The following is a 13,476-nucleotide window of genomic DNA, read 5'->3' on the forward strand; positions in this document are numbered from 1 at the left end:
GTGAGAATATATGAGCAGGACAACTACATCCATAAAAGAAAGTGTATTTCTTGTCTGCCAGCCTGTCTGAAGCAACTCCCAATGGAAATCCCTTACAATTCATGGTCACTCTTGTGTCAAGAGTGAAGGAAACAATTAGTTTTTCCTTAGCTGCCACTCTACACTGAGGAGGAAACCACTCGTGGATAGTCCATAGCAGCATGATCTGGGAGCTCCAACTGAAGAACCTGTACTTCTGACAAAGGAGACAGAGCTACATGGGCATGGACAGGGCTCACGCTCCTTCCAAGGGGTCGGGATGTGATCTGAGCCTCAAGATGTATTAATAAATTATTAACACAAGAGCCAGTGTCATGATCAGGTTTATATGGAACACACTGTAAGTTGTTTATTTTCTACCCTTCATCTCATGGTTCTTAAAAATATTCCAAGTCATCATCTTTGCTCTAGAATTGTAAGAACAAACCTGCATGCACATTACATTTGTGTCTCCTGGCCACTCCATTGAATGAATTTGCATTCCCTTCCTCAGAGAGATGTTAATGTGCCTGAAAAGGTAACAAAATGTCATTGCTGTGTTCGGCCAGTTGAAATAATCAGAATAATTATTCAATAAATGCATCAACTCAAATTGGGGAAATAAATTTATTGCAAATTAGAATAAATCATTACTGATTCAGGTAGTGGGGAAAGAGGGAAAGAAAATAAGAACATCTACACACTTAGAGAAAACATTTTTTCCACCATGTTTCCCAGGTTCAAGTTCACTCCAAGCAACTCTCTTTCCCTCCTTGTTACCACCACTGGTTGCACTCTGTCCCTTTGGTGAGGCACTGGGAAGCCCCTTTCTTCCTTCTCACTATTTTCCTCTGCTGCAGCATCAATCCTCCACAGGCTGTAGGGAATATTTTTTCCACCATAGACCACCTCCTCCTCCTCATCTTCCTGCTTAATCTCTTCCTCTTATACCACCTCCTCTACCCTTGGTGTTCCCTCTGTTGTTTATCACTACTTTTATTTCTTCCTCCACTCTCTGGCTTTCTTTGCTCTTTCTGAAATGTGTTTCCCCACGGTGCCATGATCTTGGCTGAGGGATCAGCCATGTCCTGTGATGGGTCCAGAATCACTAGGTTGGAAGAGAACTTCAGGATCATTGAGTCCAGCCCATGCCCTAATACCTCAATCAGCCATGGCACTGAGTGCCACATCCAGTCTTTTTTTAAACATCCAGGGTTTGTGACTCCACCACCTCCCCAGGCAGACCATTCCAATACTTCATCAATCTTTCTGTAAAAGCTTTTTCCCAATATCCAACCTATATCTCCCTTGGCACAGCTTAAGTCTGTGTCCTCTGGAGGCAACTGGGACAGCCCTGGCCTCTGTCACAGGCCTCCTGCTGCCAGCCTTGTTATTTATCCCCAATAGACAAGGTGTGACCTGCCCTGTTACCAAGTGGAGCATTCATGGTCTTGTGTAGCTATCTCACCCTACCAGCAGAGTGGTCAGATCACTATAGGATAGTGGCAGGCAAATTTCCAGTGGCATTAGAGAGTGGGCTGCAACTGAAGCTGGTGGGAGAGACCTCTCAAATCAAGTGGGACCTCAGCTTTCATTGTGTTAGCCTGTACCCAAGCCTGGTGCCTGCAGGAATGCAGTTCTCTGGTTTGGAATAGCCAGGGCAGGCAGAGATGGCTGGGCTGGGCTGCAGCAAGGGGTGCAGGTGCCTTGTGGGTCCTGTGGTCACAGCGCCCAGCTGGAGGTTTCTCAGACACAGAGCAAGAGCAGAAGCCCTGTGCCAAGACTGCCACAGTAACCCATCTCCACAGGGAGCAGAAGAGTGGTGCAGAAGGCAAGGAGGTGTGGAATGCAGTCACACCTGTGAGGCACATGAGGCCCCAGGTGGATTACTGGATTACTAGAACTGCAACTGTAGAACATGGTAAGAGGGCAGAAAAAGAGTAACAGGGAAGACCAAGGAATGCTGCACTTTTCTCTGAAGAGACGTTCAGAAAATGATGCCACAGGAAGATTATGTTCAGACACTTGGAATTTTAGGAGTACTAGTGAGGGCAGGACACCAAGTTGCCTAAAATAGCAGTGCTAAATACAGAATTAGAAGAGGAAGGAGGAGCAGAGAAGGAAGGCAGCAATATTCCAAGTTCATTACTTTTTTTAAGTCCACCTAATTTCAACATAGACTTAAAAATACCAAAAAAAACCCCAAACAAAACTCTAGAGGATTCTTCCTTCTAGAAATTAAGCTTTGAAAGTTTTCTGTCTTTATCAGTTTGGGGTTTTTTTGTTTGTTTGTTGGGGGTTTTTTTTCTGTCCCATTTCTTTTTCTCAGTCTAATATTTAATAGGCTTCTCAGTCTAATATTTAATAGGCTTTGGCAGAGGTGATCTATTGCTAGTTCTGTGTCAGGTTCTTGACAGTAACTTCATAGGATCTGAGATTTCTCCAGTTATCTCATGTTCCTATGTAAAATATCTTAACTGGAAAGATTAGCTAACCTAGTTTCAGAGACTGCCATTTTGCAACAAAATTCCATCTGGTCAACATTAGACCTGTTAACCATTGCTGGCGTGAAAAATAAGCTTGTTTTCATATGGAGGCTGTACAGCTTCAGTTAAACACGATTTGGAGCAGGATAACTTGCTACTAATGAACATCAGCACTGGCAGCAGGAAAACTAGCTTTTAAGAATTCACATTTCAAAGCATACTTGTTGTCAGTCTGGTACTCACTTCCTGCTTCTTGGGAAGATTCAGGGTTTCTGCTTTATAGGAATGGTGGCTTTCACAGAACTTTCAGGTTTCAGGGAGGGCATAGACAAGGAACCTGCATAGGGAAAAAAAATTAAAATTATGTGAAACTGAAGGAACTGAGTATTACTTAGTGCTATTGCTAGCCCTACTATTAAATGGATATTTTTGATAAATAAACAAACAGGTCATGATATCCTCAGCCAAGACCTACGAGGATATTCACAGCTGAAACAAGGATGAAGCAATGCCTCTCATATCCTCCAAAAACATGCTGACAGACTGTGAGAAAGAGTGAGAAAGATGTTTCAGTATCTGCTTGTATGTAAGCTGATGAAGCCTAAGAAGCCAGGGAGGTGAAATATGTATATGATTGCCATGTCACTGCAGAATGAAGAATGGCTTTATTCCTCTCTGCAGCAGGACCTGTGCAGTAGAGGCAATGCAAAGATACCCTGCAACTTTTCCTTTCTTAGAAAATATACCACTCATGAGTACAGTGCAGAGAGCAACTCCCCAACAGACAGCAAAAGAGAGGCAGAGGTATCTGCACACAGCTCAGAAGAGTAAGCAAAGTCTTTTACTGAGAGAATTTCACGTAAGCTCTAAGCTTGTCCTGCTAAACTACAGAGCTTGGTTAACAACCTGAAGGGAATGATGATGAGGTTTTCTCCAGATCTTCTTGCCTTTTAATGAGTATTCTTTCGTGCTCCAAAGCTTCTATGTACTTGGAATAGGTCCAGGAAGCCTGCAAGAACCATCAAAAACCATCAGCCTTCAGGTCATATCACTGTAGTTTCTGATCTATTCCAACAGTAAGATAAAAAAATTGTTTATATTATATTACTACTACTGGATAATTACAAATATTAGGAAAGTTTTTTTCACTACAATATTTAAATAATGAGAAAAAGAATATTGCTGTAAATAAGTAAATCTCAAAACACCATGATTTAAGCACATTTGACAGATACTATATTTATATTTATTCTCCATCTCTGGTCTGAATATTATTCTCTCTCCTTTCTTCTTCAAAAACAAAGCAACAGATCTTTGCCCTCCCAAAATATAATTTGTGCTATCAAGGACTTAATTTTATCTCTGTGCTACACCCTTAGACCTCGACTAAAATTGCTCTGTTTGACATAAACCCAAAATAGCAACTGATTTGTGGGGTAGAGAGGAAATATATATAAGAAAAGCTGTTTCTAGCATATGTCCATTCACTGAACGTCTCATTAGCCCCACAACTCCTGCCTGCCCTCTCCAGCAGAGTGCTGCTACCACTGGAGGCAGATAACTGGAGATGGCATCCTTTCATTTTCTAAGGATAAAATACTGCTTTTAAATAAAACAACCACAGTTCAGATTGCATGTAAATCATAGGTTGCTCTTCCAAAACAGGATGAGAACTGCACTTTCATTTGGCCTGTTTTTTTATCTTACATCATGAAAAGTTTGGAGCCAATTTGTCATATCATGATTCAGTAAGAACTTCCAGCACCTTCCTATAGTAGAAAGGAGCTTGCAGAAGGAAGAAGAAACTGCCCTTTTATTCTACCTCTTCTTGGGGGGTTAAGTGTATGCCAGGGATATACCAGCTTGCTCAACTCATTTTTTTTAAATAGGTATGAGCAAAAGTAAAAAGGTCCACTTAAGGGTAAGAGTGTAAACTTATTTATGCAATTCAGACTGTGGTTTCATATACTGGGGGTATTTCATGGTACCTGTTTCTAAATTCTGCTCTTCACTACCATAATGCCATGGGAAGAGCTCTGTGGAATACAAGCAGTGGCCAAAGAGTGATTTACTCCTGATTCACAGGACATATCTGGGCTTATGTGGTTGCACAGGTTCCCCGTTATGTTCTGGTAGTGCCAACTCAGCTAAGAATGATCCCTTGATATGCCCAGTGTAGCATGTCTGTTTTCCCCATTTCTCAGTAAAATAACTGTTGCCTTTTCACTACAGATTTGATGCATAGTCAGAGTTGTTATGGAAGAAGTCTTGAAGTGGTATGTGCTGTCAGATTTTCAAATACATAGATTTGCTAAAGGAGTTTCGCTTCAGTTTTTGACATATGACCACAACAGGACTCTAGGCTAAATCAAATTCTTTCAGGATATGAATTTCACAAATAATGAAAAGCTTCTTATTCCAGAACTGAATTACCTTTTATTCAATTAATTTTTAAATACAGATTCTTTTTTTAATATATACCATAAGAGCTTAACATTCTGTTAGCTGTTAATACTACTCAGAACCAACATCTTAAAAAACAACTAATAAAGAACAAAACAACAACAAAAAAAATCACCTGTAAGGTAGGCAAACTTATAACAGCAAAGTTAATTGTAGAAGAATGAACAGTTACTGAAAAACCATCTGACAGCAGTATTCAAAACCAAATTCCCCCTTCCCCTTTTCCCAAGATCATTTTACCTCTCTTGAATGACATCTGTAGAAACATAGTATTTACCTTCCTCCCATGTCCATCATTAGATGCTAAAGATATTACTGATTTTCTCTTCACATCAAGTTGTTCTAGCAAAACACTCCTTGGCAGTTGAGTCAAGGGCTTAAGCTGAGTCAAGGGCTCAGGCTGAGTCGAGAGCCCAAGCTGAGTCAAGGACCCAGTCTGAGTCAAGGACTTAAGTTGAGTCAAAGACTTAAGTTGAGCCAAGTTTGTGAGTTTTCTCTCCGCTTCTTTACCCTGTGAATGCTAAAAACTCAAAATTAGATGTGAACAATAATTACAGAGCTAAAGTGAAAAGCAAAGTCTGAGGAACCAAAAATTGTCGTTGGAAATGTCATTTGCAGTAATGTTTTGTAATGCTTAGTTTCATCATTCATCATATTGAGCATATTTTAAAATAGTAGCCGCTTTTTTAAAGAATTTCTTTGTTCTAGTTCACGTTTCCAGTCCTCTACTCTCCTGCAGACCATCTTTCTCTCAGGTTCAATACCTGCTCCAAAATATAACTAGGTGACTGGGCAGATCTGCAACAGAACAAATTTTAAGGACAGAGAGGACATAATGAGCCTCTAATTTGGCATGAGCCTCTAATTTGGCCTCAGGTATAAATGTAGAATGTAGGATTTGTCCTGATTAATTCCAGCTTTCTCCAGTAGCTGTTTATGAACTACAGCATACAAGTTAGGAAAACAGGCAATGTACAATCTACAGTGAAGAATAAGGCACTGTAACCCTTGGCAAACTGCTCTGGTGGTTAACTGTTTGTCATTTTCGTGTTGGCTTGTTTCACCTTTGCACATTCTGTCTGATTAGCCCAAAACTCTTTATAAACATTAATTGATGTTCATATTGACCTCACAAACAGCTCTCTCCAAGAACTGAGTAATACAATCCTCCCCTGTTCCAAATGAGAAAGTGAGGGAAAAAAAGGGATCAAATGGTTCCCAAAGTCACTTAATGGTTCTCAAAGTCACTTAATGGTTCCCAAAGTCACTTAAGTTCCTGAAAGATCTAGAAAAGGATCACACTCTCTTGTTTCCTTGCTCCCAAAGTTCATTTTCCTTCCTCATCATTCCCACTGTCCCATGAGCCCATCAACTGTAAGAGTGACTTTTGGACTTTTGGGTACGGAACTGCCCAGGCAGTGTGATGCTGATCTTCTCTGCAGAAATGGGCTCAGTAACTTCTGTGGCACGCTCGATGGAATAGGGATACCAATGCAAGCACAGAGGCAGCATGAATACCATTGCACTGCAGTTGATGCTTGCTGGCTCTCTCAGTGAGAATTAAGCAAGGTGAATTAAGAAAGGTCTTTAAAAATTACTTTCCATAATAAATTAAACAATATTATAGCAAGTTTATATCCCATGCCATTACACCACTTACTAACAAATAAGCTTATTGCTAAGAGACATGGCAGAAACATGGAAAAGGAAAATAATGTTGATAGCTTCCTTTGCTAAGAGCATGGAAAGAGTATGTAAAAATCTACAATGTAAGTTAAAGCTAAATATTTAAAACCATTTTGTGCACTTGAAAGCAAAAAATCCAAAATCTACTTTGGAGATAAAATGCAAGGATTTGTACCAGTACTGGCATCAAGGTAGTCTGCAAAAAGGGATTTATATACTTGAAAGTATGTGCCATGTGCATCTAGCAGCTAACAAAGGAACAAGTCCATTGCCAGGATGCCTTTGATAGAATTTGCCCCTTAAATAACAAATAGGTGCACAAAAAAATATTGATAAGTTATGCATCATTGCTCAGTGAAAAGCTCCTTGTCTGACCATTTTGTCCACTATTGTACATAAAATTCCAACTCTTATCTGTTCAGTTCTAAAACTGAGGTGAGCACAGGTAGGTTCAGTGCCCTGGGGACACATGTGTAAAGGAAGAAGAAAGCAAATTCCTCCCCTAGGACTATGGTTGTTCTGTTTGACATAAACCCAAAATAGCAACTGATTTGTGGGGTGGAGAGGAGATATAGAAAAGAAAAGCTGTTTCTAACCCTTGCCAGAGCTTTGCTCTCATTCACTGAGCCTGGTGGGGCAGAGGAACATAGTCCTTATTTTCACTGCCAAGAAATCATCACCTTCCACAAGCCAGTAAGTGAACCTGCTATTACTCATGTTTGATGAACCTTATCAGTATCCTTCAGGGATACTGAATCATTTGAATTATATTGTCACCAAGAGCACAAAAGTCTCACGCAAGAGAACAGGAAATGGCAAATTCTTTTAACTATAACAGAAAAGGAAAAGGATTTTTAAAATTAAAAATAATATATTAAAAATATCTGTTGCACCCATTCTTTTAAGATATTTTAAAAAGTAACTGGTTTACTGTTTTGGGGGGTTTTTTTGCGAGAATAGTCTACAAACTGTTTACCGAGCTCCATTTTCTGCCTGTCACTTTCTAAAATTTCTTACTCTATTTCCCTGCTTAGAAGCGTAATTCATCGTTCCCATTTGTTCTCCATTAAAGCTAGGCTTTTGCCCTCCTGCCTAAGATTGGCTCTTTATTCCTTGATCTTGATCAGAAATCTCATAGACAGGCAACAAACAGATGGAAAATAAGTCTGTGAAAATGCAAAAGTGCATTAGTTTGAAATATTGCATTCTTGCACTATAAGTATTGCCAATGGCCTTGGCAGATATATGTATATGGTGACAATGTGCTTTGGAGAAAGGAAGAGTTCTTGGATTTTGGACTTCCCTTGACATTGGTGTGTGGCCTTGAGCAATGCTTCACTGGTCCTCAGCTTTCATGTGCCTAAAAAAGGATAACAGTGTTTACATGTTCTTATGGGCCTATGTCTTTATCTGTCCAGATACCTGTGTGGTTTGTATCACGTGGAACATCTCAGCACATGTACATGGAATTTAGATTACGTAAAGTTCTCTGTAATGCTACTTATTATAGTTTGCAAGTCCAGTAATTTCTCTGCCCTTAAAAGAATGTTCTCTCCTCAAAGCTTGCGAAACAATTGTATTTAATAAAAAATAAACTTTTTCAAAGCCTATAATCAATAGAAAAAGAAGTCCATTATATTTTAATTTTAAAAATCCAAGAAAAACAATTTTACAAACAAGCATTCCATTGTAGAGGTCACAGTTCTGTTAATGCGCTGGAGCTGGAAACTTGCTGCGAACAGTCTAACTATTTCACTTTCAAAGCTGAGAAATATTCAAGAAAAGATTATGCAAAGCAGCTACCATGTAATTTTTTAAAATAATGTGCAGGATTTCCTTCTGGAAAATAGATATGAAATCAAATTTGGGTTTGGTTTGATTTCAATTGTGATCCAGAACGTAAATTCCAATATAAGACAATACATCATGAAAGTGCAAACAGGTCTGCAGTAGCCCACAGTACACATGGACTGTACACATAGTTCTTAATTCAGCCTTCTTTTTTTGCTCTTCTCTTGGCACAAAAGGTGACTAAAATACATTTTTTCCTCTGGTTAATAAAAGGAGTATTCCATTGACTCATATGCTTCAAGTTCAGCAAATGTATATGTATTGGCAGAATTGGGAGCTAATCACCTTAGGACCAGGTCGTGTGTAAAGCGTGAAATCTAACAAGATTTGGTAGCTTTGGACCAGACTGAGAAAGGGATATTTTATTTTATGTATCTTTGCCAATGTTATTCAGTTCATCAACAGTCACCTGAAACTTTATGAGCCTTACCTTTGCTGTTATCCCTTCCTTCTTTCGCATCTCTTTGTCCTTTTTTTTCTCCAAGGCAACTAGAATTTTCTCACTATTTGGATTGCTTTGGAGCTTACAAAATTCTGGCCAGAATTTAAACAGAAGAGCAAAAATACTCATCTGTGCAGGAAGAAAATAAAGTCAATCTTGACCGTATTAAGGAAACAGTTGACTGTAAAATAAAATGCAGAATGAGATAACTATTTTTTTTTGAACACACAGCCTTGTTCCTCCCACGTACTCTGTCCTGACATTTCAGCCCAGCTTTGCTCAGCACATGCTTTTCATCAGTGTGTTTATTACTGGTGAAAAATCTTCCTAAAACACAGTTAAAAGGCACTTTCTTTTTTTATATTTCCCTAAACAATTGTTTGCATTAATGAAAACATCCATCACTTTTTACAAGTATTCTTGATAAAGTATACACCAGTAGAATTGCTTTTGCGCCACTCTTCTGCTCAAGTATTTCAAATATTCAGTTCATGAGGGAGATGGCTTTTTTTCCCCCTCCTTAAGAGAAAGGAAATACTTTTTTGCCTCTGGAAAGGTTCTTAAACCACATTACAGATCTATGAGCAAATCTTGGATAATTTTTAAATGATATAATCTCTCACAGGGTCATTTTTGAACTAGAATAAGAAAAACAATTTTAGAAAAGCAAACAGAGGGGCTCAGTGAGTTCTGTTGCTGCACGTACTAAGACTCACATTTTTCAATTTATTTAGATGTTTAATTTGCATTGAGAAACCTGGCTTCAAAGGAGCCAAGCATGCTCACTGCTTCTGGCTCAATAGGCTTGAAAATGACATGTGAGCCACTGTCGGGTTCCAGTCGCAGCTTTTTGGCCTAGTTCTTCCTTTGGTTTTGTGCCACATTTCTGGAGTTCACTGGGTTTTACACAGGCTGAAATGAGACTTCTCTTTCTCTTAGGACCTATATGTACCCTTTTCTCTGACAAATCATTCATCTATTGTCATCCAAACACTTTATGGACTCTCATTTGATGTCTAAAGGTGTCGGTGGCAATTTTATAGGAAAAGAAGAGCAACTACTTTTCTTGGACTTAGAAGATAAGACAAGGCAGTATCGAGAGATAAGAACATAGTAAGTCTGTAAAGGTTCCAAAATTGCTATTCAACCTGATTAATAGAAAGATCAGAGAGAAAATTGCCTACAGCCATTTAATACACACTTTCTGTAATAAAGAAGGGGAAGACATTCAGCAAGTTAAGCTTTGTGCTTTACTCATATCTGCATTTTTTGTAAAACATGAAACCTGCAAACTTTCTAACTACAAATTACTTCTGTGACATTAACCAAGTGATAAAGAACAAGCAGTTAAGAACATAGACAGAATTCATTTCTCCTGCCAGAATTGCTAACACAGACCTGGATAACACCTTTCCTAGCTGTCAGAGATTTTCTTTATTGAGCAGTATATATCTGAAGACTGTTTTCCATCTCCACCTTCAGTCATTGAAATATATAACTATACTTTTCTCCTTCAAGCCTAGGCTTATGTGTGGAGTCCTGTTACATAAGCAATGAAGACTGTTCTTAAAATCAGTAATAGCCAGACCTATTATAGATTCAACTGGCTTCTTACCTGTGCTTCTCTAAAAATGTAAGGTCCTAGCTCTTTCCTGCGCTCCACAATCTTCTTTGCTTGTTCAGGTGGGATGTCAATCTGCAAAGCTGGGGGTATGGCAGAATTAATAAAGCAGTCAATAATAGCTGTGATCTTTTTCTGAATTAGGGCATCAGCACAATGAGAATGGCACAAGTCCTGAAAGATGAAAAATAACATTTTCAGCCAATGGAGAGAGACACATGCAAAAACCTTTACAGGGCACCAGTGATCAAAGAGCAATAGTCATACAAAAATAATTATACAATTAATTCCTTCAATGTGCAGGGAAAAATTCTTTTGGTAAATGTGCATGGTCAAAGCCATACTTAAGACATGCAGGGGGACTCTGTTTTGCAAATGCAGATACAGAGCAATCATTGTTTTAAGTGAGAATCTCTGCCTGCATGTTTGCATGGAACAGCATAGATATTAAGTGCATTACTGGCAAATAGGAGACATTTCTGAAAAGAGAAACACATCTACAAGTGTGAAATGCACTGATTTTCACAATGAGCCTCCTATGACTTGCATAGCAATGGTAACTAAAAGATAAAGAAGTACTTTAAGTGCTCCAACAAAAAAGGGGAAATATTTAGAGGGTATAACATATTCTAAGCAGGGATATACAAGATATTCTAGGAGGGGACAATGTCAGCTACCAGTACAATTTTCCATTTATTGAAATCTTCTACTTTTGCCGTTTGAAATAACTCTGTACACTGTAGAGTATAAAACAAACCTGAACTTACAGGAGTGAAATGTCAAAGAAACACTGAGGTTTTCTACTTTTTAATGTGATCCTATTGTTCTTATAAAACCTGTTATTACTGCATTTTAACACCCTGATGATGTCACCATTGGATTTTGACATAAAAGAAAAATAATTCAAAGAGTGTCCTTCCAACACTTGGAAACATGAACTTTTCCTCTATCCATATATTTCAAGAAATTTATATGACACTGGACAACTATCATGTATATCTTAGAGACACAATGAGCACTCTAGGGTTTTCAGAAAGAGAGCTCTTTAAATGAAGAATCTGAATTAGTTTTTCATATAGAAGGCTATATCTTTACTTTGTAAAGATACTAAAAACATGTATTTTAAAAACATGGCTTTTCAAACCACCACAAATGTGGTATGTGAAAGAGTTGGTTTGCTTTGTTATGAATACTTTACATTTTGGGAAGGAAAAAAAAGAATGATAACAACTATAAAAAGAAAGTAAAACAATGCAAAAAACATATTCAGTATATCCTAAGAATATATATTATGGCTTTCTTGCTCATCTAGCATAGAAGGCAGAGAGCTGTAGTAAGAGGGAACACAAACAAGCCATATGATATGAAGAGAGATGAGACCAAGCATAGATGGAAATGATCCATCAAGTTTTGCTTCTTCATATTTGTTTAAAAAAAAAAATCTTCTTTCTGGATTGTCCCAAGATGTGCCGCCAGTCTAATGGGTTATGGGGAGCAATGCAGTCATTGACTCCTAAAGGGAGTTCTGTCTAAACTGATGGCATGATAGGGCTCAGACAATACAAGTATGCACTGTGCAAAGTGCTGCCCACGCCTTTGGCAATATTCCTGCAGTTCAGCCTGACCCACAACACTCCTACTACTCCAGCCCTTTGCTTCTACAAAGAGCATCAACTGCAAACCATGACAATTTGCATGCTTGGAGAAATATGGTCAGATTGTACTTTTTCTTGATAACAAGACAAATAAAATTACAGAAATGCAGGAAAGGGGGTGGGACAAAAAACAATTAAGGCTTTCTTCAGGGAGCAGTTCTACAAAAAAAAATAATTAAGACTACACTCCACATTAATTTACAGAAAGTTTCCATGCACTCCATGTTGCATCAATGAGGAGTCACAAGTCTCAAAAAATTTTCAAATATCTAAAGAGGATATATGTCATGGAACACCATGGGCCTTCATATCAGAGTTTTAATCTAAGCTAGTCACTCTGTAACCATGAGAGAGACAGTACCACCCCCAGAGAACATTTCAGTCAGTGATTCCTTGCCCGGCATCAGAGCCTTTGTAGGGAAGAGAGATTGTGCTCTTGAAAGAGAAAAGCTTCACCCTCTAAAGCAGAAACCAAATTTAAATTCATAAAATTAAACAGTGAAAATACACCCACATGCCTGCAGCGGATCTCCAAGTGCTACTGTAAAATCAACTGTGTTTAAGTCCAGTTTCTGAGCACATTAGCTAATCTCATGCTCCCTTCCTGCCAGGTGCACATCAGCCATGTTCAGGAGCCCAGGAGAAGTTCTGCACTGTGGTAGCACTTTTGCATCAGGAATATCCCAGAGGCAAAAGGAATGAGGAACATGAAAGACCTGTGGTGTCCCTGCATTAAGTCCAGGGTATTCCTAGGAGGTTGCAGGGATTTAAAGTTTCACCCCAGAGGTTTTCCAATGTGTTTCAGCACATACAGACGCAATTTCACAAAACTTATATGTATTTGGGAGAGACTTAATCCCTGACCTTTCCCATCACATTTCACTTTGGTCCCAAGTTCAGCTCAAGTCCAATTTGATTCTACGAAGTGCAAGGGTCCTGCAGTCTGCATTGTACATATAGGATTTTTTGGGTAGATACCATCTTTACATCTGTAGATTTGACTGAACTTTAAAGTTCTCTCACATTTTTTGAGAAATTACCAAATTCGGATAGCAGCTATAAAGACAGAATGAATATTTCAATGCTTGTATATTTCTACTGCTCAACAGATATATACCAAGCTCTGGGCATTAATGAGATAGCAGTGTTCCTTTAGAGACTCAACAATGCTTCAGTTTGAAGAAACATAAAGAAATATAGGGATAATGCATTGGAGTCAAGAATAGCTACCCTTAAGAAGTGAGGATTTCCACT

At 38.6% G+C, this 13,476-nt stretch overlaps 1 protein-coding gene across 5 annotated transcripts in view; it reads right to left on the minus strand.

The window, feature by feature from the left end:
• Positions 1-351: 351 nt before the first annotated feature.
• RGS22 (regulator of G protein signaling 22) overlaps positions 352-13,476 on the minus strand; it is a 58,459-nt gene continuing 45,334 nt past the window's right edge. For all 5 annotated transcript variants that reach the window (XM_033074966.2, XM_033074974.1, XM_033074982.1 and 2 more), the window contains 6 exons: positions 10,562-10,741; positions 8,935-9,075; positions 5,245-5,487; positions 3,411-3,513; positions 2,748-2,841; positions 352-548 (listed from right to left, as the gene is read on the minus strand). In XM_033074966.2, the coding sequence (XP_032930857.1) occupies positions 2,768-2,841; positions 3,411-3,513; positions 5,245-5,487; positions 8,935-9,075; positions 10,562-10,741 (741 nt within the window). In that variant the 3' untranslated portion in view covers positions 352-548; positions 2,748-2,767. The remainder of the gene's footprint in view (positions 549-2,747; positions 2,842-3,410; positions 3,514-5,244; positions 5,488-8,934; positions 9,076-10,561; positions 10,742-13,476) is intronic.

Source organism: Catharus ustulatus, chromosome 1 (assembly GCF_009819885.2).
Source record: "Catharus ustulatus isolate bCatUst1 chromosome 1, bCatUst1.pri.v2, whole genome shotgun sequence".
NCBI lineage: Eukaryota > Metazoa > Chordata > Aves > Passeriformes > Turdidae > Catharus > Catharus ustulatus.